Source organism: Thermobia domestica, chromosome 1 (assembly GCF_964235325.1).
Source record: "Thermobia domestica chromosome 1, izTheDome1.hap1.1, whole genome shotgun sequence".
NCBI lineage: Eukaryota > Metazoa > Arthropoda > Insecta > Zygentoma > Lepismatidae > Thermobia > Thermobia domestica.
Genome location: NC_137454.1, coordinates 166,741,258 through 166,757,503, shown reverse-complemented (window position 1 = coordinate 166,757,503; position 16,246 = coordinate 166,741,258). Strand labels below are relative to the sequence as shown.

The 16,246-nt window shown below is 36.8% G+C and overlaps 1 protein-coding gene across 2 annotated transcripts in view; it reads left to right on the top strand.

Moving 5' to 3' along the window:
- LOC145690806 (unextended protein-like) overlaps positions 1 to 16,246 on the top strand; it is a 233,938-nt gene that overhangs the window by 116,393 nt on the left and 101,299 nt on the right. For both annotated transcript variants that reach the window (XM_081766103.1, XM_081766112.1), the window contains exon 6: positions 1,936 to 2,076. In XM_081766103.1, coding sequence (XP_081622229.1) covers positions 1,936 to 2,076 — 141 coding nt within the window. The remainder of the gene's footprint in view (positions 1 to 1,935; positions 2,077 to 16,246) is intronic.

The window sequence follows — 16,246 nt, the reverse complement described above, 5'->3', positions numbered from 1 at the left end:
ATATTGTCCATCGCTAGCCACCACTTTCGCCCATCTGTCAGGCAATGTACGGATTCCGTGGCGAAAGAAGTCCTCATCCTTGGAAGCGATCCAGTCAGAGACCCATGTTTCGATATCTTCTGAAGAAGTAAACCGCTGTCCAATCAAATCGTTGTTCATGCAATCGAACAAGTAGTAGTCCGAAGGAGCAACGTCTGGTGAATACGGCGGGTGGGGTAAAACTTCCCATCCGACATTTTCTAAATAGGTTTTGACCGGTTTTGCGACATGTGGGCGAGCGTTATCATGTTGAACAATAAGTTTATCATGTCTGTTCTCCCATTCTGGTCGTGTTCTGGCCAGAGCTTGCTTCAAACGCATTAATTGTCGTCGATAACGTTCTCCATTCATAGTTTCACCCGGTTGCAGCAGCTCATAGTACACCACACCTTTCATATCCCACCATATGCACAGCATAACCTTTGCACAGTGAATATCTCGTTTTGGTTGTGATGGACCTGGTTCACCTGGTTTCACCCAGGCCTTTTTTCGTTTAGGGTTCTCGTAATGGATCCACTTCTCATCACCCGTAATAATTCGATGCAGAAACCCCTTTCTGCTCTGTCGTTGAAGCAGCAATTCGCAAATGGTTTTTCGTCTTTCAACGTCTCTGTCTTTCAATTCATGTGGAACCCAATGTGACATCTTTTGAATCATTCCCATGGCTTTCAAGCGTTTGGAGACTGTTGTTTGATCAACGCCTAATGCTGCTGCAAGTTGTTCCTGCGTTTGACACGAATCCTGCTCGAGCAATGCTGTCAATTCTTCGTCTTGAAATTTTTTTGGCTGTCCAGCTCGCTCTTGGTCTGCCAAGCCGAAATCACCACTTCTAAACCGTGCAAACCACTTCTGACACGTTCGCTCAGCTAGAGCATGGTCACCATACACTTCCACCAAAATACAATGACTTTCAGTCGCACTTTTCTGCATGTTAAAGTAATGCAGCAGGACACCCCGCAAAAACACTTTATCAGGCACAAATTGCGCCATGTTCACTTAACTACAAACTGGTGTTGTTGACGCTTTAATCCACTGCCCTATACTACGAACGATACGCGATGACAGGGGTTTGCAACACATGTGTGGATACACGGAACTGTGGGACGCTCCGTTCGTTGCGCCATCTCTTGTCCACCCGCACGAATTAATTCCTAGACCAAATATGTTCATCTTCTCTGTTAAGTACAACACATAAACATATATATATTTTTTATCTTTGATTTAATATATTTATTTTATTTTCTAAGGTTGATATTTGAATACCGATTCTGAATTACGAACGTTTCCATGTCTGTTAAACCCTTTAATGGAGGTGTGTCTCTGCTGCATTGACCACCGAGATTATAAAAAGAAAAGAAAAAAATCACACTAAGCTTAGGTAGCAGAACCACTGCGAGTATAAATCATAAAGATTACATCTCTGAACATACTTCGCAAGGGCGGGGAAATTTTATTTATTTATTCAGAGCATCTGGAGACACTCCCTGATTTACTGTCTTCTTTACTCGCATCTAAAGACGCGCTAAAGAGTTTCATATCTAATTGTATTTACTCTAATATTTCACAAATTTGTTGTATTAAGTACATTCTCAAATGTTTATGTGGTACTTGTATTATTGTAGGTTGTAATTATTTCTGAAATTAGATTTGTTTTTGTTTCTAAGTTTAGCGTCTCGTTCACCAGCGAAGCTATATAAGACGTGGACTTACAGCTTAATATGGGATTCAAATCACATGAGCTCCCGCTGGGGATCGAACCCATGGCAAAGGCGCGTATGCCAACCGTTTAGCCACTTACAGTCGTCATAAACTATTGAACAGTCATCTGACTATAATCAAAAGTGATACTGAAAAGAAATTTTAAAACATAGCAATTATAATTATTGTCTATTTCAGGAACTAGAGGTCATATGTTTTTTGTTAAGAAGGATGAGACAGAAAATAAGGCAATTACGATTACCATTGGAATAGTCACACTAGAAGATGTAATTGAGGAGATGATCCAAGCCGAAATTACAGATGAAACGGAGATATATTGTAAGTAGATATCAGGAAGTTTCCATTAAACAGAACGATAATGAACAAATTACTTGCTGAAATTACAAAAATAAAAATGACAAAATACACTGTATCCATACAAACTCCTATTTGTTGGACCTGTTTTGCAAAATAAACATTATTGTTCACATAATGAAACGAAACTACACTGTTCTATTTCCATTGAAACAAATTTATTCAAGAAGTACCGATGCTTAGTCTTGATAAGAATTTTACAAATCCCAGGCATTTAGCTTTGAAGAGCCTTTCATGGATATTCAGTATTCGTTGGCATATGTTCACTGACTGTCATGTGATGAAGTTTATCCCACAAGAGGTCGATAAGGTGAAAAATCGTCGCGAGACTGTGGCGGCTATTCCGTTTTAGTGATGATGCGAGCCTGTTCTGTGCTTTGCATATAATTACTGCATGACTTGCGAGAATATATCGGTTTGTTATCCTGTTGTAGTACAAAGTTACGGCCCAAATCCGCGTTTCTATTGGAATTGCATGCATCACTTAAAAATTGTCATATATGTTTTTGTCAATTGTTCTGTTGATTTGATTTAAATCACCAACTTGATCCTTACACAACACTTAACTTAAAACATCCTAACACAATGACACTACCTTTTCCGTGTTTTACTGTAGGTGTTACACAGTCGGATTGAAAACACTTTTCGAAAGGACGACGCACAAACATCTGGCGTTGGGAACCGAAAAGTTGAAATTAGGTTCGTCGGTGCAGAGTGTCACTTTTACTGTTCATCGGTCCAGTCATTATATTTTTGCCAAGAGTACCTTGAATAGCATACACACCAACTGTTCGTGGTAATAAGTAGACAACTACTGATAAGAGTTCGTACAAACACCACCAAATGTTGTTGAAACAATGCATCACCAAACAAAGCATGTCGTTAGTTGTCTGTTCGTTATTTATTTATTTACTGCAAAACGGTTTTCCTCAATAAATGTGAATAGAATCATGCATTTTCATATCCTTCTTATGAACAACATTATTTCACAAAATAATACCAATAAACTGGGTTTTGCATATACACAATGTCTTTTAATTTGAAAAATATTGAAAAATCAGTATTGTGCTCACACTTTTGACAATGACTATATATATATATATATATATATACACACACACACACACACACACACACACGAGGATCATTACATAAATAATACACATTAATTATTTGTGACTTACACGTTTATTTTTGAAAAGATCTCTTTACAGGCTTTCAAGCTTCTGTATTTCATCAAGGGTGCCATCTTTGTGAAGCTGTTGGATGATTTGGGTAACGACTGCAGAAATTTCTTCCAGACATGGAAACCGACGTCCACGCATACGTTATTTCAACTTTGAGAACAGGTCGTAGTCTTGTGAATTCATGTCCGGCCTCTAGGGAGCATGACGTAACATTCATCAACCATATTTACGAAGTTTTTGACGCACAGTATTAGCGGTGTGCACGCGAGCGTTGTCGTGAAGAATCAGTGGACTCGCCCTGAACAACTGCGGTCTGGAATTGTGTATTTAATGCACAATTTCAGCAAGAATTCACAATAATACGCTGCTGTGACACTTCTTCCACATGTAACTCTGTTCGTTATGACAATGCCTTGGTGATCGTAAGCAAAAATCATCATTTGCTTAATATTTGATTGAGATCGGCGACACCTTTTTGGTCTAGCTCTCCATTCGTTGAATTGTGATTACAACTCTGGCTCAAAGTCTCTGATCCACGTTTCATCAATAGCAATTATGTGACTCAGAAAATCCTCACCTTCAACATCAACGTTGAATCTTTGTTTTAGCACCATTGCATTGTCCAGACGTGTTTTCTTCTGTTCAGGAGTCGAGAGTTGCGGGACCCATCAGGCAGAAATTTTTCTCTTCTGTTAATCATTTATCGGAATTCGATATACTGACACAGATGGAATCTCTGTGGAATGTCAGATGGAATGTCACAAAATTCCTCACATATCACCCGATGATCTTGTTCAAGTGCATCTGCCATAAGATCCCAGATAGCAAAAATGACTTTCAATAAAGATGCAGCAGATTTGCAATTCAAGTGTGGCAAACTTGCAGCAAACTTGTGAGGCAAGTCTGCAAGTTTGATACAAGTTCGATGCAAACATCCTAGTTGACGCTCTTCGAACTTCCAGCACGTCTGCAGTGCAAGTGTATGGTAAGTTTGCAAATCAAGTTTCTGCAAGGGGTTTACTTGCACAGCAAGCCTACTGCAAGTTTCCACTTGCACTGTAAGTGCACAGCAAGTCTGCAGTGCAAGTGTATGGTAAGTTTGCAAATCAAGTTTCTGCAAGGGGTTTACTTGCACAGCAAGCCTACTGCAAGTTTCCACTTGTACTGTAAGTGCACAGCAAGTCTGCAGCAAGTTAATACAGGTTTGACGCATGTCTCAGCAAGGATATCACTTGCACTGCAAGTCTACAACAAGTTTGTAGTAAGTCTTTTGCAAGTATATATTTGCATTGCAAGTCTACAGTAGGTCTTCAGCAAGTGAGTGTAGTAAGTCTTCTGCAGGTATATACTTGCATTCCATTGCATGCCTTTTACAAATCGAACATTTAATGTATAGGAACATTCACACAGTATAATTTTCTCAACTACTTAGTCAAACAATGCACTTTTAAAATATAAATTAGCTCTACATACTGGACACTTATGAAATTATCTTAATCATTCACTTGTTTTAATGCTTCACACATTTCGCACCTACTACAAATGGCGGACCGGCAGGGAGATTTCTAAAATTAGACTTTTGTGCCACCTGTTGGTAGAAACTAGAACTGACACACTTGCTTGAAAGTTGCAGCAAGCCTCCGAGGCAAGTAAAATGTAGCAACTGAAAATCAAATTATGACATTTGTGGGTAACTCTTTCAAAAGACCTGCAGCAGGTGTACAGTGCTCGGAAAGTCTAGCAAGTTAAAATCAAATATAGTGAAAGACTTGCTACAAACCAACATGCTATTAGGGTTGCATACTTCTTTCATCGGTTGATGATTTCAGCCTTCACGGTCTCACACGTGCTCACACGACCACTACGGGAACGAGTAACCCAACAAGAAACTGTACTACGGTCCACTGTTGTACCACCACAAACTTCACAAAATTCACAGTGAGGTTTTTGCCACATAAAGTTGATCTTCAATAGACATGTTATCCGAAACATTTGCTGCATCCATTTAGAACACTTGTCACAACCATACTGTTTACTAGACAGTTCACAAGCACACGTTCTGTTGCCTCAAGATCTCAGCTTCAACTGACGAAATGTTTACCTCGATTTCACCATCCACTCCGCAATTTGCCATAGTGTGCATGAAATGACCCTCATATATATACGTATATGAGCATTTTCTTAAAACAATGTCGAATCGCAGTTTGATACACAAATCATAGATTGCAATGGAAAACGAAAAATTGCATTGCAAAATGCGATGGGTCTATGATGATAAATTATTAACGAAAAGAGTTATTTTTATGAGAAAACAGTACTACATAGTTTGTCCTTTATGAGCAAAGGGTTTTCTTTTTGCCTTATAATATAATTGTGATAATTCTCTCCTTGAAAATCCCAATCCTTTAAAGTCTCTTTGGTTTTCAATAATACAATCAATCAATTATGGACTAAGCACTATATTATTGAACAATGACCATAGAATCGATGACAAAGAGGCTGTATGCACTTCGATATTTGAAAACATATTGAAAGAAAGGACCTCAGTGGGCTTTCGAATTGCAAGATTTCAGTTTACTCTTTGGAAATTAAATAACTAGCAGAAACTGGGAACTTTAGCAGTATCACCTAACTTGTCATTAAATTGTATTTACACAAATTTCGGAAGACCAGCACTAACTGCAACCAGCACATGACGCTCAGTTTGCTCCTCACACACTGTTTTAAAACAAAAGACAAACGTCATGCAACTGTAATTGACAATAACACGAACTCACTGCAAAAGTTTCTACATTCTCCTCTCTCTCTCTTGATTGAGCCAAGTCAATCAATTTACACATGACCCCCATCATCGCTTTTAGGTAAAGATGTAATTTTAGTAATTAGTCTTTTTAACAGTCTGTCTTACACTTCATATCACTACTCTCACTAGTCTATCTTTTCCAAGAAACACTTGTTGAATAACACCTAATTTCCATGACAGTGGTGGAGTATTGTCTTCTTTGATTATAACCACATATGTAATAAAATATTAGGTTGTTTTGTTGTCAATTTTCTTCTCTGCTGGAGTTCATGTAGATAATATTGGACCATCTTTTCCAAAAGTGCTGTTTCATCTTCTGAAGGTGATTCCGTCTTGATCGATTACTCGGAATGTCTAACAGATCTGGTTCAGGAATGTTTAGACCCTATTAAAGGTTCAACAATAAGAAAATGTTTTGGCAAATGTGAAGGATCATTGGGGTGATTAGATAGAACAGTGATTGATAGTTCAAACAGGGGGATTTGTGTTATGATTGTGTTCAGTTTTTCAAATCTCAAAATCGTGCCACTTACTATTCTTCTTAATGACTTTAATGCACTTTCCCAAATGCCTGCAAAACGATTTGCTCTGGGTGGAATAAAATGTCATGTAAAGAATTCTTGCATTGAAACATCTTGAATTCAATTTTGAAATTGTTGTGAATTGAGCAGTTGTTGAAACTCCTTGAGTTTTCACTGATGTCCAACGAAATTGATTCCCTTGTCACTATAGATGTTTGAAAATTTGCCTCTTGTTGCTACAAACCTTTGAAGAACTGCCAAAAGTGCTAGGCTACTCATATCACTCACTAACTCCACATAAATCACTTTGGTTGCTGAGCACACGAACACATATCTTTGTCCCTTTACGGGATCTAGTTCCTTGATTGATCATTAGATGACCGGAGAATTCCACCCCTACATGAATAAAAGCTCGAGCTGACTGTACTCATGCTGATGGTAATTGACCCAAGAGTTGTTTTGAGACTGACGCTTTCAATTTAAAACAAACTAGATACAGATGAATGATAGATCTAACGATTTGTTTAACTCGTGGAATCCAATATCTTTGCCTCAACGATGAAATCAATAACTGCGGTCCAGCATGTAACAACCTTTTATGCTCCGCTTCAATTATCAGTCTGCTGAAATGTTTTTTAGGTGGTAAGATCATACAATAAATCGAAGTTTTGTTAGTCGTCCTCCCACCCATAGCAACTGTTTATTATCTATAAATAGATACAAATATTTAAGTTCACTTTGTGATGAAACTTAGCCTGACGAAACTAGTATTGGCGTCTGTTTGCATCATATCCACCTGGATCACATTTTTTTATATAAATATCGGCATTTAAAAGATTATACCCAAAGACCATATCCAAAAGAATACAATCACAGTTTTTATATATAAATCTGCCCGTCTAAAAGAGATAATCACATGGAACTTTATACCATTTAACCATAGAGAGTGTATCTAAAAACTTAACTAATACATTACACAATACACACTAAAACTACACAGTAATTAATACCATATTGTAATATCTCTATTATACCATTTAATTATTTTAATACAACTCCTTTATCTGGTCCATCTTAAATTCCTTTGCTATAGATCTATTTTTCAAATTTTTCGTGTTTTTATTTCTTGTGATTTGGTTATAATTAAGGTAAATCTTGAGAGGTTATTGTTAACAATCTTTTCAATATTTATGAATGTGAAAGTTTTAACAAATATTTAAGATATAAATTTTCCCAATTCTGCCTTGCTATCCATGGTATTAAAGACCAAAAGCCATTTTTTTTAAAGTTCTAAGACTTCGCGTTGTAATGGAGTAAAATTTTAAATAGCGAGATTTATATACAAAAATGTGGTCGAAGTGAGTGTGGTTCAAACAGACACCAACACTATTGACGAAACTAAATCTTTCAATTAGAATAACTGATTTGTTGGATTAGCTTAATGTTGTTGTAAAGTATCATTAATTTCAGTAGAGGAACTAATTCCTATTTTCTTCTCTTTGAGATTTTTGCAGTAGTAAATGGAACGACGACATAAACAGATAATTCGCAATAGTTTTCACAATGTTGAAAATTTCACCAGACAGCTTATGTAACTCATTACTTTCTTCTCTTCTGGAAGATCTTCTATCACTTCTGATTGTTCGGGCCTACAGATGATTCAAGCCATGCGGGTTCATGCCACTCAAATTTCTGCTTCCTTCAACTGTCTCAGATCCATTCCCCGTGTAATGATGTCGGCTGGGTTGTTCATTGACGACACATAATGCTACTGGTTGACTGATATGAGCTCCTGTATCTCTGCAACCAGTGGCGGCGGTTGGACGTTAAAAGTGAGGGGGCAAGACATGATCTGAATATTTGTATATAAATGTTAGTTTTCCTGGTTGTTTCTAACACTTTGTTTGACGAAAGGTTGTATAACTAATAGGATACTATCTTTTTCAGTTAAAATACCGTATATTGTATTTCATATTTTACTAAGTAAAATTGACAAGAGCAACGCAGTTGGCACTTGCCCTTTTTACTCTGAAACAACGAAAGTGTAACTTGCTTATGAACATCTTAAAATTGTCTGGAAAATTGTGTGATCAAATTATTTAATAATGAATTCGCAAAACAAATAAATAGAAAGGATAATATTAATCATAGTAATGAATAATGATGCTTGTTTTGCAAAAGTTATTTTGAAACTGAGGATTAATGAAAAACTTAATATTTAATTCCACACATGCTATTAAATATATGTTATTACTCTTAGAAAATGAAAGGCAGTAAATACTACAAGCATATGCGACGACATTTAAAGAAATATTTGCTTTTGCAACTTCTCGAAACATGTTCGTTGCCATTAGGTGCAGTTTTCACTTTCTTGGAACACATCAAAACACAACAATACTTAGAATCAATCCACACTTCAGTTATACAAAAGAACCTTAAAACCTAGAATTATGTTTAATTTACTAAATTTAATTGTATATACACTCGTACACCCTTAAACACCACAATTCACTCGCATATTACACTACAAAACAATGGAAAAGGTAGTTGTTGTTTCTTATGACGCTCTTTTTAATCAATATTCCTTACTTTAGAAAGAAGAAAAGACATTTTAGGAACTGTCAATTTTTGTGCAATTAAAGAATAACTTGCGAAATAGGCTCTACTTTTTTTTTCATAATGTTCTCTCAGTTAGTTTCGAAGCGGCTCACTAACATATCGAGCCCTTGTAAGAAGAAGTGAAAGTATGCTGGAATTGTGTTCCAATAGGTTATTTTTGAGGGTTATTTTCTGTGGCAATTAAAATGCAATTCCTGTAGCTTTCTTTACTCCACGGGAAGACAACCAATATCGTTTACGTATTCACGGAACGGCAAATATTATATGGCACCATTTTTTTCTATCAACCAGTAACACATACAAAATCTTTACATTTCCAAATGAAACTATATACATTAATGGTTACTTCAAAAAAGTGCGGGGGCAACTGCCCTTCTTTGCCCCCCTAATTGCCGCCCATGTCTGCAACTCTGTTTGCCACGAACTCCTTGCATCTGATGGCTGGAGATGTTATATACTGTACCGGTATGCAAGCAGTATCTTTGAACTCACTGAAATGTTTAATATCGAAATTTTGTGATATAGTATGCTCAAAAATTCTCCTACACAAAGTTCAAGTCTTGGCAACGTTACCTTTTTAATAGAAGCTATTCTCCATTTAGAACCAAAAAGTTTGACAGTAGTATTGCCTGGAATGTTTACAGTTTTGACATAAATGCAACAACCATAAGCAAATTGACCACTGTTAACAAATCCGTGCATCTCAACACGAACATCGTTTTTCAATACTACACATCTGTCAATTTGTATTTCATTAACACTTGGAAGATGATGATACATTTCTAACTATTGCTGATAGAGCTCTGATGGTATTTGATCATCCCAATTGATCTTATGGATCTTCATTTATTGTACGAAAATCTTAAACGGGGTAACTACAGGGCTTATACGTCTAAAGGATCGAATATTTTACTATGGATGAAGTCACTTGTCGTTTAGTCTGTATGTTGTTTGTATATAGATATTCTTTCACTTCCTTGTTGGTAATGATACAAGCTTGTCTGATACAAGATTCCACGATAAACCCAATGTTGGAACAACTGACTCGGACTCAAAACGGTATGTGTATTTCCCTATATTCTTCCGGTACTGCTTCCAATAATGCTGGCTCGTTAGAACACCATTTTTTAAAAGTAAAACCACCGCTTTCCAATAACTGAATAAATTTCTTTTGAAGCTTTAACGACTGGTGAACGTTGTGGCATCTGAGCTTACATCGTCAATATAAAAATCATGTTCAAATGTTGCCGCTTCTTTAGGATATTTACTTCTTTCTTCTTTTGTTAACTTACAAAGACATGCCCTCGACTACTGCAACTCATAAATCTTGACTGGTTTCACTGATGGATATCTTTACAGAATTCTTTGAAGTCCAATGTCATCTTCATGAACTTTAATCATTCGATACATTGACTGAATATACGCCGTAAAAGCAATAGGAAAGATCTTCTGCTTCCGGAGTGGATTTCGCCGCACACGAGCAGCCACTGCTTTAACAGCTGCCACTGTTCTCACACTGCGAAGGCGACCATCCCTTGGACGGTCACGTACACTGCCGGTCTCAGTAAACCGCTGGATTGTCCGGTAAACAATTCTTTTGCTGATTTTCAGATGTTTCAGCAGTTTGAAAATCTCACTTGGTTATGCAAGGCAATCACTGCAACTCTATTTTCGTACTCACTCCACTTCATGGGAGATCCGGGCTCGATTCCCGGCGGGAGCTCATGTGGTTCGGATTCCACGTTAATCAGTAAGTCCACGTCTCATATAGCCTCGCTGCTGAACGGGACGTAAAACTCAAAAAATCAATCAATCAATCACTCCACTTCATGCTTAAGCGAAGCAGATCCACCCGTTCTCTTTCCCTGTTCGACACACACTGGCCAGGGCTGACCTTGAGCTAAATTGTACCTTGCCACTTGCACAACAGGTTCTACAGTCAAAGGCAAAAGTTTGTGACAGTATATATATATAGGTGTCCTACCAGGAAAGTGCAGTGCAATATTTTGAGGAATGATAGTATTGGTCATGACAAGCAATCGATCGAGATATCAATGAAAAACCACTTTATTTTCAACATATTGCTTCGAAGGTGCATATGTCGAGAAATAATGAGGAAAATGGAGTTATTCAAAAACGTGTTGCAGATAGGTAACACACGTAATAATCATAAGGACCGTTCACATATTACGTAAAGCTGTTTTTGATCAATTTTCACCTTTCCCTCTCCCGTGTCACACTTCGTAATGCAAGGCTGAACCCCTCCCCCTTTGTTAAACGCTTTTTGATTTTTGTTTTTTCAGCAATTTTGCTTGTTTTGGGGGTTATCACAATAAAAAATAATAATTTTAATGACAGAACTTTCCATCACAAAATAGTTGTATTTTGAATATACTTGTAGTGTTTTATCACCAACAAATCAAAGTATTAATTAGAAAATGGCAGTACCATAATAATATTTTAACCCCATAAGGTTGATTAATTAACGAGTCTTAATTCTTCGAAATTCTATACTGTCGTTTTCCCAAGAAGATTGTACCCAATCTCTTAGGTCACCGATGATTGGCAAAGAGGAAGTGCTGCAGGAAGATACAGGTGAAACAGGATCTAGAGAATTGACATTGTCCTCTATTTTTCTGGAACCCAAGGTTGCTTCCTGTATTTGAAGTTTCCCAGTGTTGACGATACAAAGAATTCTTTTCCCCGTAGATCAGAGATTTGACGTGGCTGCACACGTGAAGAAGCAGGGACATCTCGTTTGTGAACAAGCTTTCGGCCATCTTCTTTGGACTTCAGTTTACCCTTTTTCAAATTCTTCTTATCCTAAATAAGTGACAGAATGCGAATAAACTCGATTTCTCTTGGAAAATTTAAATCTAAAGATAAAAAGTTCAGTTTGAGATGAATACCCGACGAATTAGGTTTTTAATATCTTATTTTGCTTGGATTGTTGTCACGGAAAATATTATTTCACGAAAAAGAGTTTTTTTCTGTTTAAGATGCGAAACCCCTTGGAAGAATAGAGTAGGTAATGATCCAAATCAAAAGTCTTAAATCTATTCTCAGAAATAGCGATACGAGTGGGAACGCGAAGGCATTTTCAAGTGGTAGTTACGATCGCTAACAACTAACTCCAGAAAAGCGTGTACCGTAAATGCATTGCGGCGATAGTCACAAAACAGAGCTTTGTTGTATTGTAATACACCCAGGGTTCGTCACCAGTCATGCTAGTGTCTAGCCTTATCTTCAAATCCCTTCTGTATGATTCAATTTATACAAGCTGTATGTTCTCAATTTTCCAAAACAATATAAATATTTATTTATAAAAATGAACAGAACTGAATAAAATTATTTGTTTAAAAGATTGCATATAAGCCTGAGAATAAAAATAAAGATTACAGAAAAAAAGTTACGTAACGAAGACGTTAACTCCCTCCTCCCTCATGTCATACTTCGTAACCCAAGGTCGAACCTCCCTCTCCTTTGCCGCGTTACGTAATATTAGGACGACCCCTTAGATAAGTATCACCTTCATTACACTCACATATACCAGCATCCCGGACAAAATCCCGGAATTCATATTCAAATTTCTATCTACACGTTCAAATTTCTGTCTGCCAATTGAATTGAAACAAATGAAAGTTGTTTGTTTCACAACAATACAAGAGAGCAGGAAGAGTAAAGACGGGATTTAGGATTTAGATTTCTGGGCTTTCGACATCTAAGGCCATTTAGCCCTTCACGATTTGAGGGATGACGTCCCGCGGTGAGCACACAATCCGGGGAAAGGGAAGGAAGAAAGGATTGGGGAAGGAAGGAAGCCTGGGACCTATAAGTTAGGTACCAGATTTGCCTGGTGTGAATGAGGAAAACCCAGGAAAACCTCATTTAGGGTGGCTGGCCTGAAAAAGCGTGTTACACTTTTTCGACCGAATGACCCTACCGGGAATTGAACCCGGGACCGCTCGCACTGAAGGCGAGAGCGTTAGCGACTACGCTACGCGGGGCCACTGGGAAGAGTAAAGAGGTGGTTTCACTAATTTGTGTGCCTTCTTGCTTTCACTCTTGATTAGATCATGCGTATATATGTATGTTTGTGTTTGTCTGGGTATAACAAATGGTTCTACGAACTCGAAATATTTTAACAACCGGTTCTAGCGAACCGGCTGAATAGCACCACTGGTTAGAAGGCAACAAATTACCTAATACATAGTCTTGCTTTTCGTTTGCTTCGACGTTTAAAAACGCAGACATTTAAAGAAGAGGTTGTATTAGGTTTTGTTTACAAAAGTTACAGAAAGCCAAGTTGTCGTCACGTACGATTTGGTTGACTTTTTTCTTTTCGTTTCGGCTCAGTATTCTGTTTATATTTATTCCTTTTGACCTTCACATTACTTTCTGCGACGGCATATTTTTTATAGTTTCAAATGCTTGACTCCTACATTCCAAGAAAGCAAAGCACTCTAATAAAGAGGAAAAGAATGATCTGTGATCTGTAACTCCCACGTACTCCTAGTATTTCCTGTCTAATTGTGAAATGCAATGTTGAACTAACAAAACCGCTTCTAATGGCTCGTAATGCATTCAAATTACTAGTAGCTATATTAATAAATTCTCTTATTCTGATGTACTTTCCCTTGTAATAACAAATTACGGACATGAGTAGCTGCAATCAAACCTTATTTTCATACTTGTCTTTCAATAGTTACCATGCAATTTTGGAATTGACTTCTGTAGCTTGCAGATTCACTATTAAATCATAAACCTACCCTCTCAATGCATTTATGAGGTAATGGAACTTCCGCAACTGACACGTTATAGTTCTTATTAATCATAACTTTGAAATAGTCTGAAAATGAAAGCCAATTTTTGTATCGTCCCGGGCTAAATTCCGGGGCGATGAGAGGGACATATTCGCTCAATTTTGGAACTGGGGGACTGTCCTCCCAATAATCCGATTTGAACTATATTTTGTGCCTAAGAAGAAACATACCAATTATAAATATGCATGTATTCAAATTTCAGAATGTGTTCACGGCACTGATTTGTACTACTGATATGTATCACTACTTCATCTACATGGCCTGATATATAGTATTCAACATAACAGGTTCACCTCAGAAATCAGATTCATCTACCGTAGTATGAGTCTTATCTCTCCCCTCCAGAATAAGCCTATCAAATCTGCCCGCCTCCCAGAAGATAACTCTGCTTCCCCGATCCTGCACAACATTGTGTTTCAACTTTATAAATATTTTGAACATAGCTTTTTTAAAATAAAAAAAATATGGGAACGGTCTTAACCCCCCGATGTTGAAGCAGATTTGCGCCGATGCCTGTAAATGATGGCAATTCTACAAGAGGCCATTTTAATTTACAATTTTGGTTTATCATTTGACACTTGATTTTCATTATTCGAGGAATTGTTTAAATGAGATTCCAGACCACGCTGAATAATAAACTCTTCGAGTTGCGCTAATACATCATAATAACTGGTTTCAAATTCTTTCCTATATGCATCGTTTTCTACCTGCTCGTAATTTATTTTTAATTGTGACTGTACCCCATATTTTTTTTTTTTTTTTTTGTAAAAATCAATCAATACGGTTTTACGTACTTTCACTTAACTAATTCTAGTTGTTGAATTAACACTACTTACGTACTCCTGAATTATTGTCAGTTGATTCAATTGCACACACCACATTCACTGTTGATGCTTCTGTTTGAGTCCGCCATGTTCCACCAATAAACGCCAGTCTGGCGAACAATTTGTCATTTATGTCTTAAATGCGCACTTTACAAATTCACAAAGCTTACAAAAGAATTGATAAATCTTATTGCACTTAACATATCTAAACAAAGAGCAAGACACAATTGTTAACATGCTAGTGTGTCTTGCTCTTTGTTTAGTTATGTTCACTTTCAATCGGTCGGAGCTGATAAATGATTCTGTTTGTTTAAGCCATGACAAATATAATAAGTGAATACATGTTTATTTATACTAACCACACAAACACTTGAAGACACTTATAACTTGTTATTAAATTGTATTTTTACGAAATTTCGGAGGACCAGCACTAACTGATGTCATGGCACGTACACACACATACACACAAACACAGGTAATTAAAACAAAAGACAAACGTCATGCAAATGCAATCGACAATGATACCAACTCACTGCAAAAGTATCTACACAAGTACTGTATGTTTTGCATGTTTGGCATGTGCCATGTTGAGAGCAATACCATCGCCTTCTTGTGTACCAAGTTTGAGCCAAATCTGTGAGTTTCTACTCGGTTCCTATATGTGTTTGCGGCAATGTAGTTCTGTAGTCCTCATATATTTTACATGATTCATTAGCTAATAAAATCTTGTCTCCCTGTGAGAAGTCTTGTGACGACTCTATCCTCATTCCATTACAAACTCCGAATATTTTTTTTTTCAATTATATTCTTAAAATACTAAATAGATATATTATCTACTTTTTTATTCTTCACTTAACTATATGTTCTTAAACTTGTCTTAGTACTGTAATTTGTTTGCAATTCTCACTTACTTCGTTTCTTTCTTTCTTTTTTTTTCAATGCCGAAAATTCACAGGTATTCTTTCTGTTATACAACTCATCAATATATCCTTCCTATCTGCCTTAAGCTGCATTTAATTTGTTCGAGACTCATTCCATCCTTAGCTTCTATATTGTGGTAGTAGTTTTCCCTTGCTGCCTTTAAATTTGCAGTTTAATTTACTTTTCTATACATTATTTTACATTCATCAGTGAAACTTTGTTTCCATACTTTTCTATTTCTAGTTCTACAAAGTTTATTCCATAACTCATGCTTCATAGTTGTGCTTCTTCCCACAATTATTTAGTATTTAATACTCATGCTTCCTCTCAACTTACATAGTTTCTTCGAAATTTCAAACAGATGATTTATTATCTTATCTTTAAACTTTTTAATAACTAACTCGTCTAATAATTTCTTTCCTGGCTAAATTTTTCA